The sequence below is a fragment of the Nerophis ophidion genome, linkage group LG05 (assembly GCF_033978795.1).
Source record: "Nerophis ophidion isolate RoL-2023_Sa linkage group LG05, RoL_Noph_v1.0, whole genome shotgun sequence".
NCBI lineage: Eukaryota > Metazoa > Chordata > Actinopteri > Syngnathiformes > Syngnathidae > Nerophis > Nerophis ophidion.
This window is the reverse complement of record NC_084615.1, coordinates 6,498,181-6,520,959: the sequence shown is the minus strand read 5'-3', so window position 1 is coordinate 6,520,959 and position 22,779 is coordinate 6,498,181. Positions and strand designations below refer to the sequence as shown.

Here is a 22,779-nt window from a genome sequence, read left to right as displayed (position 1 = left end):
AGGATGTTGTAGTCGTAATGATTTGTGCAGTCCTTTGAGACATTTGTGATTTGGGGCTATATAAATAAACATTGATTGATTGATGATTGATTTCTCACGCCCTTATCGATATCTTTCGCTAATGAAGCATTCCTATCTTGAATAATCTTAACCATGTCTGAAACTGTTTTGTCAATAAAGAAACGTGTAAGTTGATAGCTACTGTGTTTTCTTTCCAGATTAGTCGCCGATAAACACAACCAATATAAACAGAATACGGGTCCAGAAACGCTCACAATAATTGAGGATCAGGGACTAGATATTGTCGGCAAACGACGCATGCAGACGTCTATAACAGGCAACGTCATTGGTGCAGACGTGTGCAGACGCCTGTAACGGGCAATGTCATTGGTTGATGTCGTCAGCTGACAGTAGAGCTAGCCAATCTGGTGCCTTCACACATTGGCATTATATTGTATAAACGACCCTGGCGGCGCTAAAATCGGCGGAATTCCGCCGATCCGCGGAAAATTCCCATCCCTGGCAGGGGCGTCACTAGACCTAATACTGTACTGGGGCACACCTGGGGCACAAATAATTCATGTGAGCGTGCAAAGCGCGCGAGCAAAAACATTTTTAGCCCTTATTTATCATAAAAAATACATAAATAGTGCTTTAAACTATGACATCTCTGCGCTGCTGATCCGCCTCCACTTGGGATGGTTTCCTGCTGGCTCCGCTGTGAACGGGACTCTCGCTGCTGTGTTGGGTCCGCTTTGGACTGGACTCTCGCGACTGTGTTGGATCCATTATGGATTGAACTTTCACAGTATCATGTTAGACCCGCTCCACATCCATTGCTTTCCTCCTCTCCAAGGTTCTCATAGTCATCATTGTCACCGACGTCCTACTGGGTGAGTTTTCCTTGCCCTTATGTGGGCCTACCGAGGATGTTGTGGTGGTTTGTGCAGCCCTTTGAGACACTAGTGATTTAGGGCTGTATAAGTAAACATTGATTGATTGATTGATTGAAATCATATCAGATGATGTTGTATGGATCTTTGATGAACCACCTGAAATTAACTCATGCATTTGACCTACTTGTGCACTTTTTTACTCCAGACTTCTAAACTGCTACTGGTAAAAGCAAAAAGGAAGAGCAATGAATCTTTTTGAAATATTTATTGCAGTAATCATCTGCAAATTTAACATCTACAAAAGTAAAACAAAAAAAAAAAAGCACCCCTACATCTCTGGGTTCTTTAATATGATTTAATTTCCATTCAAGGAAATGTGGCTAATCCTATTTCAGATACACAAAACTATAAAATATACACAAAACAGTAAAGCCACAGTAGTAGAATAAATGAACAACTGTTGTGTGTCTGTTCAGGGAATCATTTTCTGAGAAGTAAACTGTAATGTCTCTTTTTCATTTTTGCAAAGTGGTCAATCACTCTGGACAGACATGGAAATATTATAATAGTTGACCAGTGGTTCCCAACTGCTGGGTCGTGACATAAAAGTGGATTGTGTGTCATTTTCAGTCAGATGTGTGCATGAAAAAAAAAAAAAGTTTAGGGAGAAAAAAAATCAAATTGTGGCAACAAAACCAGATTATTTTAGCCATTTTTCTAGTGACTATTAGTGAGTATTTTAGCAAAAGGCAAAGCGACTAACAAGTTGGAGGAGGACTCAGGACAGACATGGAAATATATTTTTAAAAAAATCTAAATGGGCAACAGTTCTTGAGGGTGCATGGGAGTTTGCCCAACCAGTCTACATGTGCTTTGTGGACTTGGAGAAGGCATTGGACCGTGTCCCTCGGGAAGTCCTGTGGGGAGTGCTCAGAGAGTATGGGGTATCGGACTGTCTTATTGTGGCGGTCCGCTCCCTGTATGATCAGTGCCAGAGCTTGGTCCGCATTGCTGGCAGTAAGTCGAACACATTTCCAGTGAGGGTTGGACTCCGCCAAGGCTGTCCTTTGTCACCCATTCTGTTCATAACTTTTATGGACAGAATTTCTAGGCGCAGTCAAGGCGTTGAGGGGTTCCGGTTTGGTAACCGCAGGATTAGGTCTCTACTTTTTGCAGATGATGTGGTCCTGATGGCTTCATCTGACCGGGATCTTCAGCTCTCGCTGGATCGGTTCGCAGCCGAGTGTGAAGCGACCGGAATGAGAATCATCACCTCCAAGTCCGAGTCCATGGTTCTCGCCCGGAAAAGGGTGGAGTGCCATCTCCGGGTTAGGGAGGAGACCCTGCCCCAAGTGGAGGAGTTCAAGTACCTAGGAGTCTTGTTCACGAGTGAGGGAAGAGTGGATGGTGAGATCGACAGCCGGATCGGTGCGGCGTCTTCAGTAATGCGGACGTTGTACCGATCCGTTGTGGTGAAGAAGGAGCTGAGCCGGAAGGCAAAGCTCTCAATTTACCGGTCGATCTACGTTCCCATCCTCACCTATGGTCATGAGCTTTGGGTCATGACCGAAAGGATAAGATCACGGGTACAAGCGGCCCAAATGAGTTTGGGTCCCTCCCTTAGAGATAGGGTGAGAAGCTCTGCCATCCGGGAGGAACTCAAAGTAAAGCCGCTGCTCCTTCACATCGAGAGGAGCCAGATGAGGTGGTACGGGCATCTGGTCAGGATGCCACCCGAACGCCTCCCTAGGGAGGTGTTTAGGGCACGTCCAACCGGTAGGAGGCCACGGGGAAGACCCAGGACACGTTGGGAAGACTATGTCTCCCGGCTGGTCTGGGAACGCCTCGGGATCCCCCGGGAAGAGCTAGAAGAAGTGGCTGGGGAGAGGGAAGTCTGGGTTTCCCTGCTTAGGCTGTTGCCCCCGCCACCCGACCTCGGATAAGCGGAAGATGATGGATGGATGGATGGATAAATGGGGCAACACAACCCGATATTTTCACCCATCTTTCTGAAAACAAATACAGAAATGTTACTCTTTTTTCTGGAAACAAAACCAGATGCTTTAGCTGTAGCCATTTTTCTGGTGACAAAACAAGATTATTTTAGTCAAAGTCGCACCGATTAACAAGACAAGTCTACTGTGCTATTTTTCTGTGAAATAAACTTGAATGATTTAAACAATGTGGCTCACGACTTGATGATATGGGAAAATGTTTTTCTTCCTGAAGATAAAACCATTTGAGAAGCACTCAACTCACACATGCTGACTCCAAATCATCATTGATGCAGAACCAGCAGACAATAACCAACATTATGTTTCATGTTCATTGAAATTCCCCCGACAGCTCGTACAGCAAATGAATATGTTTGTCTTGATACAAGGGATAACATTAGCTAACTTAGCATCAACTTAAGACAATGATGTTGCCTAGCTAGCTAGGACTTCACTTACATCTCTCATTCCTCGCTTCTTCTCTGCTGCGGGCGAATAACTTTCTTAAATCCATCTAGGAGTTACAGTTTGAGTCAAATCAAAATCAAAATATTGTAATTAGCAAATTGTTGTTGGCTAACGTTACCTACCTCACGCCGTGATTCGAATCCCTCCTCTCTCTCTCTCTCTCTCTCAACCAAAGTCTCGATCCACACGTGAATAAATTACCATATTAATTAGCCATGTGCTCATTGTTAGTGGAGTGAATACAGTAGCAATCAATTACCATACCAAGTAGTATGTGCGCTGTTGTCTATGTTATGTAGACTTAAAACTCTGAAGCGTTTTTGTTTTATTGGTGACATTTTTACTGGGGCACTGCAGATCAACAGTGGGGCACGTGCCCCAGTGAAATATGTCTGGCGACGCCCATGATCCCTGTAAAAACGAAATTCAGTACCTCATGGACTTGAGAGCAAAACTCCACACATTAGGGCACTTGTCACGTGAGAATTTGCTCCAAGCCCGAGGACGTCAACAGCGCCTGTATAACAGGGGGACGCAATTCTTACAATTTTCACCATGAGAGAAAGTCCTTGTATTACTGCCAACATCCAGCTCCAAATTACTCGCATGGTGGCAAGGACCCGGGCTTCACGGTGGAAGAGGGGTTAGTGCGTCTGCCTCACAATACGAAGGTCCTGCAGTCCTGGGTTCAAATCCAGGCTCGGGATCTTTCTGTGTAGAGTTTGCATGTTCTCCCCGTGAATGCGTGGGTTCCCTCCGGGTACTCCGGCTTCCTCCCACTTCCAAAGACATGCACCTGGGGATAGGTTGATTGGCAACAGTAAATGGTCCCTAGTGTGTGAATGTGAGTGTGAATGTTGTCTGTCTATCTGTGTTGGCCCTGCGATTAGGTGGCGACTTGTCCAGGGTGTACCCCGCCTTCCGCCCGATTGCAGCTGAGATAGGTGCCAGCGACCCCGAAAGGGAATAAGCGGTAGAAAATGGATGGATGGATGGCAAGGACCCTTTGTGGTCAGAAGACGAGTAGGTGACTTGGACTACGAGGTCAGGCGGTCTGACCAGGGCGGGGCAACCCAAATATACCACCTCGACCTACTAAAAGGTTGGAGGGAAGCGGAGCCCGTCTCCATGGTGACGGCGATAGTGGAGAGCGAGAAACTGGGTCCGGAGGTTCCCCCCCTCCCCCCCGGCCCTTCCCTCTCCGCTGTGATAAACATCTTAAGCTGTCACAGAAAGCAGACGTGGCCAAACTGCAGCAGCATTTTGCTGATGCGTTCTCCCCCCCTGCCGCACGACTCTCTCCCAGCATCACATAGAGACCAGCCCAGGCGGGACGGTGAGGTCTCGGCCCTATAGGCTGCCCGAACACAAACGCAAAGTAGTTCGGGAAGAATTAAAAGCCATGCTGGAATTGGGAATGATAGAAGAGTCACACAGTCCGTGGTGCAGCCCCGTAGTTCTGGTAGGGAAGAAAGATGGGTCTGTGCGGTTCTGTGTGGACTACCGCAAGGTAAATGATGTGTCACGTTTTGACGCCTATCCAATGCCCTGGGTCGACGAGCTCCTGGACCGGTTGGGCACTGCTCGTTTTTTTTCCCGACACTGTATTTGACTAAGGGCTACTGGCAGATACCCTTGTCTCCAGAGTCCAAGGAAAAAACGGCATTCTCCACTTCGGAAGGTTTATACCAATTCCTGACCCTTCCGTTTGGCTTGTTTAGTGCGCCCACCACATTTCAGAGACTCATGGACCGGGTGCTGCGACCCCCAACCTGCATATGCTGCCGTCTATCTGGATGATGTCAGCTGGGCGGAGCATATGCAGAGGACGGGGGCGGTACTCGAGTCCCTGAGGCGGGCAAGCCTCACCGCCAACCCGGCGAAGTGCGCGGTTGGCCGGATGTAGGTACTCTATCTGGTGTACCACTTGGGGGTAGGCCAGGTGCGGCCTCAGGTAGATGAAACCGCAGCAGTTGCGGCCTGCCGACCCCGAAGACGAAAAAGGAGGTGAGGCAGCTTTTGGCGCTGGTGGGCTACTACCGGAGGTTTGTCTCCCGGTTTGCGAACCTGACCAGCCCACTAACTGACTTCACCCGGAAACGTGCCCCAGATCTGGTCCAGTGAACGGGGCAGTGCCAGCAGGCTTTCGAGAAGGTGAGGAAAGCACTTTGCGAGCAGCCGGTACTGCACATGCCTGATTTTTCCATCCCGTTTTGTTTGCAGGCGGATGCGTCGGGCAGAGGACTGGGAGCTGTTTTATGCCAGCATTGGGGGGGGCTCCGACCATCTGGTCCTGTATATCAGCAGGCAATTGTCAGAAAGAGAGGCCAGATACAACACGGTTTCGAGGGAGTGCCTCGCCATCCGGTGGGCGGTTGGTGCCCTCCGGTACTATCTGCTGGGACGCCCATTCAGCCTTTGCTCAAACCACAAGGCCCTCCAGTGGCTCCACCGCATGAAAGATGCCAACGCGCGGCTCACACGGTGGTATCTCGCTTTACAATCCTACAATCCTACAATTTCAGAGTGGTCCATAGGCCGGGGACGCAGATGGCCGTGGCCGTACGATGTCCCCGCCTAAGTCTGGCGGTGGAGGTATGTGGGAGGAGGTTGTGATCAGCGCACTGCAGGTGCAAAAGGTCACCGCCTCAGTCAATTGTGTTGAGGGCGGAGCAATATGGACGAGGGGCGGGGCATGTGCGGAATGGCGAGACGCAGCTGGCAGGTGATTAGATTTCGCAGGTTGTACGCGTGAATCTAATCAACTATTGTCTTTAACAGTCAGCGGCCAGCGGAGGTGGAGGCGGAAGAGATTGGAGAGACATCTGAAAAGATTGTTGTGAAAATACTGACGTGACCTGGTACATTAAAGACTCTGGTAATCAAACACTGTTTCCTGAAGTGATATCTGGAACGGGTAAGGGAACGACCTTTACACTGTAATTAAGTCAAGGATGCTCCACTTACTGATGCGTTCTTTCTAGCATGGATGCTTGTTTTGTTGGCATGGAAAATTGCAATAATTACTTGGAGGCAATTGGCCACCAAAGGCAAATTGCAAAGGCAAATGAAGTCAATTACCATGAATTGATTAACGTGGACCCCGACTTAAACAAGTTGAAAAACTTATTGGGGTGTTACCATTTAGTGGTCAATTGGACGGAATATGTACTGTACTGTACAATCTACTAATAAAAGTTTCAATCAATCAAACTGTGGAGAGACGGAGCCGGCGAACGAGCAAAGGGGTAGGGCACGCTGGAGCCCGGCCCAAGATGGCAACGAGGAGGCAGAGAATGCGGGCGAGCGGCGAGGCGGAGCGTGCCGGGAGCGACGCCGCAAGCAAGATCAGGTGTGTGGATCTCGCACCAGGACACGATTGACAATCTCCTCATGATGTATAAAAGGGGAGAAGGAGGAGAGAACGGGGCAGGAGGAGTTGGAGAGCACGCAGCACCTGCAGCGCACGAGGGACGGAGAGCAAGAGGCAGACTGAAACGACGTGCTGCTGAAAAGCAGACGGCAGAAAAGCGACCCGACCGCAGACAAGGTTTTATTGAAAAAAAAATAAAAAAAGTCAAACCTCCTCAAGCAATGTCCTTCCTTGATGGTCCTCGGAACCCGCACGACAACATGAGACCGTCACACAATCAAACTTGTAAAAAAAAAAATGGTATCAAAACACGACAGTTCACATGAATCGGTACTCGGTAGTACCGACGGAATGTAGAAAAGTGAGTTTACCTTCTTCACTTCATATTTGATGGCCAGTTTGACGCGGCTTAGGCAGGGTCGGTTGTAGGGGCTGGGCGGGCACAGGTCGACGTCGCCGTTCAGTATGGCTTCCACTTCTTCTGTGTCCCGACAGAGGTCCAGCACGCCGACCACAAAGTCTTTGCACTGCATGGACAGCTTGCGGTAGTCGTTCTGCAAAGTGGGGACGGGAGGGTCAAACAGGAAGGTAGAAACAGAAGATGGCAGGACGGGAGGGTCAAACAGAAAGGTAGAAACAGAAGATGGCACCATGAAGCCATACCAAGAAATGATTAACGTGGACCCCGACTTAAACAAGTTGAAAAACTTATTGGGGTGTTACCATTTAGTGGTCAATTGTACGGAATATGTACTGTACTGTGCAATCTACTAATAAAAGTTTCAATCAAAAAATCAAAAACTGCTTGATGGATTGTACTGTGCTTCAACATAGGAGTATTATTATGGTAATTGTATAAGGTAAGATATTTTGGGGCGTTTTGTTTCACAATATTATGCAAAAGAAACTTTTCTTAACTTCTGGTACCTGCTGATGTGTTTTTTGTGATCTGCATAAGTACTGAAAAATTGCTCCGGCCCGCCTTTGTAGTCTGTGCCGACTCCATAGTCAAAGTTAAAGTCCAAATGATAGTCACACACACTAAGTGTGGTGAAATTTGTCCTCTGCATTTGACTCATCCCTTTGTTCACCCCCTGGCAGATGAGGGGAGCAGTGAGCAGCAGCCGGGGCCGCGCACAGGAATAATTTTTGGTGATTTAACCCCAATTCCAAGCCTTGATGCAGAGTGCCAAGCAGGGAGGTAATAGGTCACATTTTTATAGTCTTTGGTATGACTCGGCCGGGGTTTGAACTCACAACCTGCCGATTCCAGGGCGGACACTCTAACCCAGGGGTGCCCACACTTTTTCTGCAGGCGAGCTACTTTTCAATTGACCAACTCGAGGGGATCTACCTCATTTATATATATCATTTATATTTATTTATTTATGAAAGAGACATTTTTGTAAACAAGTTAAATGTGTTTAATGATAATACAAGCATGTGTAACACATATAGATGTCTTTCTTTCACAAAGACAAGAATATAAGTTGGTGTATTACCTGATTCTGATGACTTGCATTGATTGGAATCAGACAGTAATGATGATAACGCCCACATTTTCAAATGGAGGAGAAAAAAAGTTGTCCTTTCTGTACAATACCACATTAAAGTGGTTGTTTTTTGGCATCTAATTCATCCAGCTTCCATACACTTTACAAGAAAAACATTGGCGGCAAATTCCGTAGCTTGCTTGATTGACATTCACGGCACCCGAGGGTCTTGTGAGATGACGCTGGCTGCTGCCAGTTCATTATTATGAAAAAATGACAGAGAGGAAGGCCAGAAACACTTTTTATTTCAACAGATTTTCGCGCCGTACCTTCCGTCAAAACTCTAAAGGCCGACTGCACATTTCCTATCTTCACAATAAAAGCCCTGCTTCATGCTGGCTGCGCTAACAAAATAAGAGTCTCGGAAAGCTGGCGTGCACATCACTTGTGCACGCCAGCTTTCTGAGGGATCGCTTGTGCACGCCAGTTTTCCGAGACTCTGTATTTAGTTAGCGCAGGCAGCATGAAGCAGGGCTTTTATTGTGAAGATAGGAAATGTGCAGTCGGCCTTTAGAGTTTTGACGGAAGGTACGGCGCGAGAGTCTGTTGAAATAAAAAGTGTTTCTGGCCTTCCTCTCGGTCATATTTTCATAATAATGATCTTGCAGCAGCCAGCGTCATCTCACAAGACCCTCCGGTACCGTGAATGTCATTTAAGTGACGTCTTGGTGAAGATTGATGATCACTCATTTTTAGGTCTATTTTTTTTAAAAGCCTGGCTGGACATCGACTGACACACCCCCCGCGGTCGACTGGTAGCTCGCGATCGACGTAATGGGCACCCCTGCTGTAACCACTAGGCCACTGAGTAGTCCATAAGCTTCTCCATTTCTAATGTAAAGTAGTGTAAAGTTCTTATTCATATCTGTCAGTAAACTCGCCATGAAAGCAATAAAACATACCGGTGTAGTGAGTGTACATTATTCACCCAAGGAACTTGAGTTATTAGAGTTCCGGTCGGACGTTTTTTCACGGGACACATTTCCGGGCATTGTTGTTGCACTAGTGAGCCATGGATGCTGCTCCGTTATTGATTAAAGTAAAGTTTGAATGTCATTAAAACAGTTAGCGCCATCTTTTGACACTTCTTCCAATCCCGTCCTTGCACGCTACACCGCTACAACAAAGATGACGGGGAGAAGACGCTGTCGAAGGTGAGCCAGGTTAATAAGACCGGTTCACAAAACGGCGCATCCTGAAGCGACTGTCAGAAAGCGGCTTGAAGATGATGTGCAAAACATCATTGATGGCTGTCAAAATAATTGTATCTAAGTTATCACAAAACTTTGTGTTGCCACGAGTTCCCGGCGAGAAGACAAACGCTGTCTTTGATCCTACCACGAAGAAGGCTTGTAAAACTCCACTGTTTAGGATGGGAAGCAACATGAATGTCATGTCTTGTGATTATGTTTTGTTTAGTTATGTTCTGTTTGTTGCGATGAGGTGGCGACTTGTCCAGGGTGTACACCGCCTACTGCCTTATTGTAGCTGAGATAAGCGCCAGCGCCCACCGCGACCCCAAAAGGAAATAAGCAGTAGAAAACGGATGGATGGATGTTCTGTTTGATTAAGACGCCATTGGTTCCTGTTTTTTCACCCCCTTGTTTTGTCACCACGGCGACCCATTAGTTTCACCTGCCTCACGTGTTGGACCACGCACCTGTTTCAATCATGTCATTATTATTTAAGCCTGGTTTTTCAGTTGGTCGTTCTGGCGTCATTCATGTTCCATGCTCTTTGTTCATGCCGCTCTTGTCTTCATCAATCAATGTTTATTTATATAGCCCTAAATCACAAGTGTCTCAAAGGGCTGCACAACCACTACGACATCCTCGGAAGAACCCACATAAGGGCAAGGAAAACTCACACCCAGTGGGACGTCAGTGACAATGATGACTATGAGAACCTTGTGGGCAACCCCCCATCCCCCTCTAGGGGACCGAAAGCAATGGATGTCGAGCGGGTCTAACATGATACTGTGAAAGTTCAATCCATAGTGGCTCCAACACAGCCGCGAGAGTTCAGTTCAAAGCGGATCCAACACAGCAGCGAGACTCCCGTCCACAGGAAACCATCCCAAGCGGAGTCGGATCAGCAGCGTAGAGATGTCCCCAACCGATACACAGGCAAGCGGTCCGTCCAGGGTCCCGACTCTGGCCAGCCAGTACTTCATCCATGGCCATCGGACCGGACCCCCTCCACAAGGGAGGAAAGAGGAGAAAAAGAAAAGAAGCGGCAGATCAACTGGTCTAAAAAGGAGGTCTATTTAAAGGCTAGAGGATACAAATGAGTTTTAATGTGAGACTTAAATGCTTCTACTGAGGTGGCATCTCGAACTCTTACCGGGAGGGCATTCCAAAGTACTGGAGCCCGAACGGAAAATGCTCTATAGCCCGCAGACTTTTTTTGGGCTTTGGGAATCACTAATAAGCCGGAGTCCTTTGAACGCAGATTTCTTGCCGGGACATATGGTACAATACAATCGGCAAGATAGGATGGAGCTAGACCGTGTAGTATTTTATACGTAAGTAGTAAAACCTTAAAGTCACATCTTAAGTGCGCAGGAAGCCAGTGCAGGGGAGCCAGTATAGGTATATATGTATGTATATATGTATATAAAGGTATATACAGTATAGGTATATATGTATGTATATATGTATATAAAGGTATATACAGTACAGGCGTAATATGATCAAACTTTCTTGTTCTTGTCAAAAGTCTAGCAACCGCATTTTGTACCAACTGTAATCTTTTAATGCTAGACATGGGGAGACCCGAAAATAATACGTTACAGTAATCGAGGCGAAACGTAACAAACGCATGGATAATGATCTCAGCGTCTTTAGTGGACAAAATGGAGCGAATTTTAGCGATATTACGGCGATGAAAGAAGGCCGTTTTAGTAACGCTTTTAATGTGTGACTCAAAGGAGAGAGTTGGGTGGAAGATAATACCCATATTTTTTACCGAGTCACCTTGTTTAATTGTTTGGTTGTCAAATGTTAAAGTTGTATTATTAAATAGAGGTCGGTGTCCAGCAGGACCGATAATCAGCATTTTCGTTTTTTTGACGTTGAGTTGCAAAAAGTTAGCGGACATCCATTGTTTAATTTCATTAAGACACGCCTCCAGCTGACTACAGTCCGGCGTGTTGGTCAGCTTTAGGGGCATGTAGAGTTGGGTGTCATCAGCATAACAGTGAAAGCTAACACCGTATTTGCGTATGATGTCACCTAGCGGCAGCATGTAGATGCTGAAGAGTGCAGGAGCCAAGGACCAAACCCTGGGGAACTCCACACGTTACCTTAACATAGTCCGAGGTCACATTGTTATGGGAGACGCACTGCATCCTATCAGACAGGGCTAAGTCTGACATACCAATTTGTGTTTTGATACGTTCTAATAAAATATTATGATCGACGGTATTGAAAGCAGCGCTAAGATCGAGGAGCAGCAAAATAGATGACGAATCAGAATCCATCGTTAGCAATAGATCATTAGTCATTTTTGCGAGGGCTGTCTCGGTCGAGTGATTTGCCCTGAAACCGGATTGAAAGGTTGCACATAGATTTTTAAACGCTAAGTGTTCATTTAGCTGCTCTGCAACAATTTTTTCGAGGATTTTCAAAATAAAGGGAAGGTGAGACACCGGTCGGTAGTTTACCATGAGGTCAGGATCGAGGTTAGGTCTTTTTAGGAGAGGATGAATAACCGCTTTTTTGAAAGCCACGTAAGTTTTCTTTGTTATTCAGGCCTCAGTTTAGTGCGTTGTTTAGTTCATGTTTTCATGTCCTAACTTGTTTTTGCCTCCGCCTTGTGTTTTCACTTTTTATAGCATAATTAAATTATGCCTTTACCTTCACGCCTTTTCCGGTCCAGTCGCTTTGCACCATGGGAAAACAAACCGCTCCATAGTCCTCGTTACGACAGAAAATCAACAGAACTAAAAAAAACATGATCGCAAGACATGACCATGAAGATGTTCAGTTTCTTTGATGTCTTGTAATCCAAAGAAATATTTTGTCTTGACCAGAGAACTACAAAACCGAGAGTAGGCAGGACCCGACACCCCTCAAAGCCACCTTATCTTTGAACTCTTCTTACGACATTTTCTTTGAACTGTTTGTAATCAAAGGTGACGGCTGTTTACGACCCCCGCCCCTTAGAAACAGCTGTTGCCAAGTAATCAGGGAAAGTCCAAATAAAAGAAGAGGCGTACAATCTTTGGTCAGAGCGTGCTGGAACACTGTCCTAGGGCACAGGTGTACGTGCTCTCCTCCATTGAGCCAAATTTAATTCTGTCTCTGTTGAATTTCTTGCTTCTGGTCTTGTTTAATGGATGTCATCAATGTTTGAACTGGATAATGGCAACATTTTTGATCAAAGAACCACCATTACATGTTATGTAGAGCACAAAAAATTATTTTACATTTAGAGAAAGAAAAAACGACTCCTTTAATGCGCCTTATGTATGAAAAAAGGATCAAAAATGGACAGTGCAGTGCGCTTTATAATCCGGTGTGCCCTATCGTTCATAAAATACTGTATATTTGTTAGATATAACCTAGAGGAGATAAAAAATGCTCCTTGTTTTACGGTTTTCAGATTCCCACGACCTCCCTGCCTGTTGTGCGGCTGTTAAAAGGTGCTAATAACTTACCACCTTTTTTACACAAAACAGAACGAGAAGCACCTCAAACAAACACGTGGACTCATTTCATTCCTTTTCATCAATCTGGGTGTGAACGCTCCAAACGGTTACACTGTGATTTGATTCATGGCCTTTCCCTAATGAGACAGGACTTTTTTTAAACAAGCACACAATTAGATGCATTATGGATTAGAACAACAATTATTCATAGAGCGTGCTAGAAGGGGGAAAATAGGTTTGTGTTTGTAATGAAGCAAAAAGGTACGAGTGCATGAAGAATAATGATCAAATGAAGTAGTGTAAAAGATCCACCGTTACTTCAATTTACTGCAGGCTGTAAAAACGGCCTAATTATTGTAACTCATAAATATTGTGGCTTTGAATATTCAGTAAGCTCCTCCATCCTCTTGTCTACTTAGTTTGCTTTTGTCATAAACAACTCGGCCGGCTAAAAAAATCTGATTGTTTTTGGACTATAAGGCGCACTTAAAATCCTTTCACTTGATCAAAAATCGACAGGTGCGTCTAATGTAGGGAATAACCCGGGTTGTGCTTACCGACCTCGCAGCAATTTTATTTGGTACATGGTGTGATGATAAGTGTGACCAGTAGATGGCAGTCATACATAAGAGATGCTCGTAAACTGCAAGATGACCCCAGTGAACAAGACCAAAACTTTAAATGTTCCATTGAAAATATAGAAGATTTGATCCATTATGTTATTATGTTAGATCCATAGTGGATCTAACATAATAGTGAGAGTCCAGTCCATAGTGGATCTAACATAATAGTGAGAGTCCAGTCCATAGTGGATCTAACATAATAGTGAGAGTCCAGTCCATAGTGGATCTAACATAATAGTGAGAGTCCAGTCCATAGTGGATCTAACATAATAGTGTGAGAGTCCAGTCTATATTGGATCTAACATAATAATGAAAGTCCAGTCCATAGTGGATCTAGCATAATAGTGAGAGTCCAGTCCATAGTGGATCTAACATAATAGTTAGAGTCCAGTCCATAGTGGATCTAACATAATAGTGAGAGTCCAGTCCATAGTGGATCTAATATAATAGTGTGAGAGTTCAGTCTATAGTGGATCTAACATAATAGTGATAGTCCAGTCCATAGTGGATCTAACATAATAGTGAGAGTCCAGTCCATAGTGGATCTAACATAATAGTGAGAGTCCAGTTCATAGTGGATCTAACATAATAATGAAAGTCCCGTCCATAGTGGATCTCACATAATAGTGAGAGTCCAGTCCGTAGTGGACCTAACATAATAGTGAGAGTACAGTCCATAGTGGATCTAACATAATAGTGAGAGTCCAGTCCATAGTGGATCTAACATAATAATGAAAGTCCAGTCCATAGTGGATCTAACATAATATTGAGAGTCCAGTCTATAGTGAATCTAACATAATAGTGATAGTCCAGTCCATAGTGGATCTAACATAATAGTGAGAGTCCAGTCCATAGTGGATCTAACATAATAGTGGGAGTCCAGTGCATAGTGGATCTAACATAATAGTGAGAGTCCAGTCCATAGTGGATCTAACATAATAGTGAGGGTCCAGTCCATAGTGGATCTAACATAATAATGAGAGTCCAGTCCATAGTGGATCTAACATAATAGTGAGGGTCCAGTCCATAGTGGATCTAACATAATAGTGAGAGTCCAGTCCATAGTGGATCTAACATAATAGTGTGGGAGTCCAGTCCATAGTGGATCTAACATAATAGTGAGAGTCCAGTCCATAGTGGATCTAACATAATAGTGAGAGTCCAGTCCATAGTGGATCTAATATAATAGTGTGAGAGTTCAGTCTATAGTGGATCTAACATAATAGTGAGAGTCCAGTCCATAGTGGATCTAACATAATAGTGTGAGAGTCCAGTCCATAGTGGATCTAACATAATAGTGTGAGAGTCCAGTCCATAGTGGATCTAACATAATAGTGTGAGAGTCCAGTCCATAGTGGATCTAACATAATAGTGAGAGTCCAGTCCATAGTGGATCTAACATAATAGTGTGAGAGTCCAGTCCATAGTGGATCTAACATAATAGTGTGAGAGTCCAGTCCATAGTGGATCTAACATAATAGTGAGAGTCCAGTCCATAGTGGATCTAACATAATAGTGTGGGAGTCCAGTCCATAGTGGATCTAACATAATAGTGAGAGTCCAGTCCATAGTGGATCTAACATAATAGTGAGAGTCCAGTCCATAGTGGATCTAATATAATAGTGTGAGAGTTCAGTCTATAGTGGATCTAACATAATAGTGAGAGTCCAGTCCATAGTGGATCTAACATAATAGTGTGAGAGTCCAGTCCATAGTGGATCTAACATAATAGTGTGAGAGTCCAGTCCATAGTGGATCTAACATAATAGTGTGAGAGTCCAGTCCATAGTGGATCTAACATAATAGTGAGAGTCCAGTCCATAGTGGATCTAACATAATAGTGTGAGAGTCCAGTCCATAGTGGATCTAACATAATAGTGAGAGTCCAGTCCATAGTGGATCTAACATAATAGTGAGAGAGTCCAGTCCATAGTGGATCTAACATAATAGTGTGAGAGTCCAGTCCATAGTGGATCTAACATAATAGTGAGAGAGTCCAGTCCATAGTGGATCTAACATAATAGTGAGAGTCCAGTCCATAGTGGGGCCAGCAGGTGACCACCATGAGTGGAGACAGGTCAGCAGCACAGAGATGTCCCCAATTGATGCACAGATGAGTGGTCCACCCCGGGTCTCGACTTTGGACCGCCAGTAAAACAATTTTAGACGAGAATAAAATTCCGTACCAGCTGCATTGTAACTTCTGAATACAGAGCACTGAATTTCCAAACATGCCTTGCCAGTCTCTATCGGCTCTTAGGGGACTAGAAGACTCATTTAATAGAGCCAGACTACTCGACGCTGACAAGTGTGCACAATCGTTTTCAATCATGTTTGTTTACATCCGAGGCGAGGAAATGGCCAAAGGGTAGAACAAGTATGAGGATGTCAATGACGCTGGCGTTGCAAGAACTCACATCCAGTCCAGTCGTTACAGCGACATTTAAAATGACATTCACCCCTCAGAGTTTGGGAATGTCCCAATGTCTCAGTGGGGGGGGTTGAGATAAAGGTGTAGGAAATATGCTGTGAGAATGCAAGATACAAACCCCGTTTCCATATGAGTTGGGAAATTGTGTTAGATTTAAATATAAACAGAATACAAAGATTTGCAAATCCTTTTCAAGCCATATTCAGTTGAATATGCTACAAAGACAACATATTTGATGTTCAAACTGATAAATATTTTTTTTTGTGCAAATAATCATCAAGTTTAGAAGTGACAAAGAAGTTGGGAAAGGTGGCAATAAATACTGATAAAGTTGAGGAATGCTCATCAAACACTTATTTGGAACATCCCACAGGTGTGCAGGCTAATTGGGAACAGGTGGGTGCCATGATTGGGTATAAAAACAGCTTCCCCAAAAAATGCTCAGTCTTTCACAAGAAAGGATGGGGCGAGGTACACCCCTTTGTCCACAACTGCGTGAGCAAATAGTCAAACAGTTTAAGAACAACCTTTCTCAAAGTGCAATTGCCAGTCCTTATGTGTGCGCCAAGTTTGGTGACTTTTGAAGCATTTTATCCATCCATCCATCCATTTTCTACCGCTTATTCCCTTTCGGGGTCGCGGGGGGCGCTGGCGCCTATCTCAGCTACAATCGGGCGGAAGGCGGGGTACACCCTGGACAAGTCGCCACCTCATCACAGGGCCAACACAGATAGACAGACAACATTCACACTCACATTCACACACTAGGGCCAATTTTAATGTTGCCAATCAACCTATCCCCAGGTGCATGTCTTAAAGTGGTCAAATTACAGCGCAAAGAGGCAAAAATTGCATTTTTTGCATTTTATTTTGAAGGGGTTTTTGCCAACTTCCTGTAGATTTTTGCTGAAAGAAGTGCGTGTATGAAAATTGGGTCTAAGTCAGACCTACAAAGGAGTTTTTGTTTAATGGCGCTATGACATTCCTAGCAGAAGTTACATGCAGTTTTGTCTGTAATTTTTTCCTAGGGGGCGCTAGAGCGCAATTTTCATTTTAGGGGATTGGTTGCTTAATATGTTGGGAAGGTTTGCTATACCGGCGTGTGTGTCAAATTTGGTGAGTTTTGAAGCATGTTAAGGGGGTCAAATTACAGCACGTAGGTGCGGAATAATAATAAAACAGCAGTTTCAATAGGGTCCATGGCCAAGGACCCTAATAATAATGATTTCAAAGCAAGGTATCCATCAAATTGTGCAATGTAAAAGTAGCAATAGATTTCATGGTAAAATTGTGAAATTTACTGTGGTTTTTACAGCATTTTTCTCTAAATAAAAAAAAACATTACTTTTTTTTTTTTTTACTGTAATAAACTGTGGTGCCGTTTTGGCATTTACAGTAATACACCGAAAAATCAAAAGTTGTTGGTTTGTGGTAAAAAAAAAAAAAAAACAACAAAAACCGGCAGCTTGATGCTGAAATTTTACTGTAAAATTGCATTTTTTTTTTTAATTTCCAATATAAAAAGAAATTCTGGCAAGTGAGCTGGCTTTTTGTTTTAATCATAAAATCAGCAGTACATTTTTCCATTTACAGTAATATACACTACATTTTGAGGTAAAAGTATTTATTATATGGAGCTTACCATATTTTTTTAAATATTTTAGTTTAAAAAAAAATCTTCAAACAAAATGCTTTCAAAAATTGTGCAATAATAGTACTTCTCTGTTAGAAGCGGCCCTCGGGGGCCAAACATAACTGTGATTAAGGGCCCTCAGCAAAAAACACTTTATGTCAGGACTTGGACAATGACTTGGATTGTTTCATACATTCAGGTCTGGCACGAACCAGACCTGAATGTATGTACATTTTTATTTAATACTCTAATAAACTACAAAAAGGCAAACAAAAGGTGCACACAAGGGCGGACAACAAACTTGACTAGAAAACAAAAGACTACATACTATAAACATGATACAAAACACTTGCACTGTGACATGAATAACAAAAACTTACTGTGACTGAGACAAGGGAATGAGAAAACAGCATGGTTTGGCATGAAGACAGTTGTGGGATATGAAAAGTTGCCAGGCTGACCACCTGGCAACTACAGGTTTAAATAATACATTTTACATACATACATACATCCATTTTCTACCGGTTATTCCCTTTCGGGGTCGCGGGGGGCGCTGGCGCCTATCTCAGCTACAATCGGGCGGAAGGCGGGGTACACCCTGGACAAGTCGCCACCTCATCACAGGGCCAACACAGATAGACAGACAACATTCACACTCACATTCACACACTAGGGCCCATTTAGTGTTGCCAATCAACCTATCCCCAGGTGCATGTCTTTGGAAGTGGGAGGAAGCCGGAGTACCCGGAGGGAACCCACGCATTCACGGGGAGAACATGCAAACTCCACACAGAAAGATCCCGAGCCTGGATTTGAACCCAGGACTGCAGGACCTTCGTATTGTGAGATAGACGCACTAACCCCTCTGCCACCGTGAGGCCAGGTTTAAATAATGAACATGATAATTACAAACAGGTGTGACCCTGTCCTCAGTTCTCACACCTGTTTGTAATTATCATGTTCAGGTTTAAATAATGAACATGATAATTAGAAACAGGTGTGAGAACTGAAGACAGGGGCATGACATGAGGGCAAGGTGAAAATTAACGAGTTGGCATGGTCACAAAGAAAACCAGGAAGTGCAGGAACAGGAACTGGGTGTCCAAAAAAATAAAACCAAACATGACAAAAACAAAACCTGATCCCATGAGCGTGACACTTCAACACCTTCGATCTACACACTTCGGGATCCCTCCGGGAGGAGCTGGAAGAAGTGGCTGAGGAGAGGGAAGTCTGGGCTTCCCTGCTTAGGCTGAAGCCCCCGCGACCCGACCCCGGATAAGCGGAAGAAGATGGATGAATGGATCTACAACCTCAAGGGCGAATGACAATTTCTTACAGGATCTTGGTAAGCATTTTCCTTCATACTGAACAACCTATTTTTTTCTTTACAAGCAATGTTTAATGCAACATTTTAACGTGTGTGACGCTCTTACTAGCGTAGAAAACAGTTAACTGTTCATAAAACAATACCGGGTGTTGTTGTTAACCTTGTTTACTTGCAATGAAAGTAGTGATGTGCACACATTCATGTCTGCGTTCTACACTCTTGCTGACTCAGACATATTGTACTGAGCGGCCTGGACAGCCTGGAGATGCATGTCAAAGACAACACACTGTGGTAGTCCAAAGAGGTTCATTAGGTCTTCAAAATATTAGGCAATTTTTGTTATTCTTATTTACGTACCTGACAGTTTCTGATGGTTCATTTGCATGTGAGACCAATTTCCCCCATTTCGTGTCAGTCCTTAATTGGGAAGACATTGACAAATAATCTCTTTCCCTTCCGCTTCTTTTGCTACTGTCAACATAATGTCATTGTAGCCCTCTAAAAAAAAACATCCAAAAACTGCCAACAATACTCCATTCACATTTTGTGACCTACAAATTAACCAAGTATTAGTGATATTGTTGTCAGGTTAAAACACTGAGGATATCTATTAAACAAGTCAAGAAGCAAGGAATTAAACAGAGACATAATTCAATTTAGCTCAATTGAGGAGAAACGTCTGGGCTGTACTCTTGTACAGTCTCCCACCACACTCTGACGAAAGAGTGTGGTTTATTTGGACTTTCCCTGATTACGTGGCAGCAGCTGTTTCTAAAGGAAGGGGGTCGTAAACAGCTGCTGCCTTTTGTCACAAAACAGTTCAAAGAAAAGGTGCCTGGAGGGGGGGTCTGGCCCTGCTTCTTCTCCGCTTTGTAGATATCAGTCAATATACAATAATCCTGTGGATTACTATACATCAAAGAAACTACAAAGTGGAGTTTTACAAGCCTTTTGATTGGTAAGATCAAATACAAATTTTGTCTGATTGCCGGGAACTCATCGAAACAACGTTTTGTGATAACTTAGACACCATTTTTTACAAATTAACAACTGCAGATTTTTGGGTGTATTACTGCAAATGCCAAAACAGCACCACAGTTTATTACAGTAAAAAAAAGTATAGTTTTTCTCATTTATAGAAAAATCCTGTAAAAACCAAAGTGGAGTTTTGATAGAATAAGTGTAATTCCTTGCTTCTTGACTTGTTTAATAGATATCCTCAGTGTTTTAACCTGACAATATCACAATTTTACCGTGAAATGTGTTACTTTTACATCAGTTTTATGGATAACTAGCTTAGAAATCAATATTAGTAGTATTCCTTTCTATTAAAAAAATGGTTTGAATGTTTGATAATATATTTTTGGATAATTAGACAATAGTTCTGCGATGAGGTGGCGACTTGTCCAGGGTGTACACTGCCATCCCCCTGAATGGAGCTTAGATAGGCTCCCGTACCCCCGCGACCCCAAAAGGGACACGCGGTAGAAAATGGATGAATGGATGGATACACCCTAGTTAAGTAAACATAATTCGCGGTTACTTGGAGTACATGGATTTTTTTCCCCGAAAAAACAAAGAAAGAATACATTTAGTAAGAAAAGTTAGAGTACTTTATTAATAGATATTATTTCCAGGCTTTTGAGGGCCAAATAAAATGAAGTGGCACGCCATATCTGGCCCCCGAGCCTTCAGTTTGACACCTGTGTTCTAGATCATAAATAATGTCTCTCACCTTGATAGTAGAAGGATGAGGACTGAATCTGACAAACTAGTCAACTTTGGCATCCAGTTTAGACTTGGAAACGGCAAAAAAAAAGATATGAGTATTATTAGTCATTCTTCATCTTAACAGGAATCAATCATCATCCCATCAGTTGGCATCCCAGTGACCGCAGACATTGTGCAGTAAGTTCTGTTCGATCCTGTTCTGTCTCCCTGTAATGTTTGATCCTGTTCTGTCTCCCTGTAATGTTTGATCCTGTTCTGTCTCCCTGTGATGTTTGAGCCTGTTCTGTCTTTTTCCCTTTCAAGGTTGATCCTGTTCTGTCTCCCTTTCATGTTTGAGCCTGTTCTGTCTCCCTGTAATGTTTGATCCTGTTCTGTCTTTTTCCCTTTCATGTTTGATCCTGTTCTGTCTCCCTTTCATGTTTGATCCTGTTCTGTCTCCCTGTAATGTTTGATCCTGTTCTGTCTCCCTCTAATGTTTGAGCCTGTTCAGTCTCCCTGTAATGTTTGATCCTGTTCTGTCTCCCTGTAATGTTTGAGCCTGTTCTGTCTTTTTCCCTTTCATGTTTGATCCTGTTCTGTCTCCCTTTCATGTTTGATCCCGTTCTGTCTCCCTTTCATGTTTGATCCTGTTCTGTCTCCATTTCATGTTTGATCCTGTTCTGGCTCGCTGTAATATTTGAGCCTGTTCTGTCTTTTTCCCTTTCATGTTTGATCCTGTTCTGTCTCCCTGTAATGTTTGATCCTGTTCTGTTTCCCTGTAATGTTTGATCCGGTTCCGTCTCCCTGTAATTTTTGATCCTGTTCCGTCTCCCTGTAATGTTAGATCCTGTTCTGTCTCCCTCTAATGTTTGAGCCTGTTCAGTCTCCCTGTAATGTTTGATCCTGTTCTGTCTCCCTGTAATGTTTGAGCCTGTTCTGTCTTTTTCCCTTTCATGTTTGATCCTGTTCTGTCTCCCTTTCATGTTTGATCCCGTTCTGTCTCCCTTTCATGTTTGATCCTGTTCTGTCTCCATTTCATGTTTGATCCTGTTCTGGCTCGCTGTAATATTTGAGCCTGTTCTGTCTTTTTCCCTTTCATGTTTGATCCTGTTCTGTCTCCCTGTAATGTTTGATCCTGTTCTGTTTCCCTGTAATGTTTGATCCGGTTCCGTCTCCCTGTAATGTCTGATCCTGTTCTGCCTCCCTGTAATGTTTGATCCTGTTCTGTCTCCCTGTAATGTTTGATCCTGTTCTGTCTCCCTGTAATGTTTGATCCTGTTCTGTCTCCCTGTAATGTTTGACCCTGTTCTGTCTCCCTGTAATGTTCGATCCTGTTCTGTCTCCCTGTAATGTTTGATCATGTTCTGTCTGCTTGTAATGTTTGATCCTGTTCTGTCTTGTCTCCCTGTAATTTTTGATCCTGTTCCGTCTCCCTATAATGTTAGATCCTGTTCTGTCTCCCTCTGTTTGATCCTGTTCTGTCTCCTTGTAATGTTTGATCGTGTTTTGTCTCCCTGTAATGTTTGATCCTCTTCAGTCTCTCTGTAATGTTTGATCCTGTTCTGTCTCCCTGTAATGTTTGATCATGTTCTTTCTCCCTGTAATGTTTAATCATGTTCTGTCTCCCTGTAATGTTTGATCATGTTCTGTCTCCCTGTAATGTTAGATCCTGTTCTGTCTCCCTGTAATGTTTGATCCTGTTCTGTCTCCCTCTGTTTGATCATGTTCTGTCTCCCCGTAATGTCTGATCCTGTTCTGTCTCCCTGTAATGTTTGATCATGTTTTGTCCCCCTGTAATGTTTGATCCTCTTCAGTCTCTCTGTAATGTTTGATGATGTTCTGTCTCCCCGTAATGTCTGATCCTGTTCTGTCTCCCTGTAATGTTTGATCATGTTTTGTCCCCCTGTAATGTTTGATCCTCTTCAGTCTCTCTGTAATGTTTGATCCTGTTCTGTCTCCCTGTAATGTTTGATCCTGTTCTGTCTCCCTGTAATGTTTGATCCTGTTCTATCTCCCTGTAATATTTGATCCTGTTCTGTCTCCCTGTAATGTTTGATCCTGTTCTATCTCCCTGTAATGTTTGGTCCTGTTCTGTCTCCCTGAAATTTTTGATTCTG

At 43.7% G+C, this 22,779-nt stretch overlaps 1 protein-coding gene across 2 annotated transcripts in view; it reads right to left on the bottom strand.

The window, feature by feature from the left end:
- LOC133552553 (short transient receptor potential channel 7-like) overlaps positions 1–22,779 on the bottom strand; it is a 177,622-nt gene that overhangs the window by 105,927 nt on the left and 48,916 nt on the right. For both annotated transcript variants that reach the window (XM_061899794.1, XM_061899795.1), the window contains exon 3: positions 7,103–7,285. In XM_061899794.1, the coding sequence (XP_061755778.1) occupies positions 7,103–7,285 (183 nt within the window). The remainder of the gene's footprint in view (positions 1–7,102; positions 7,286–22,779) is intronic.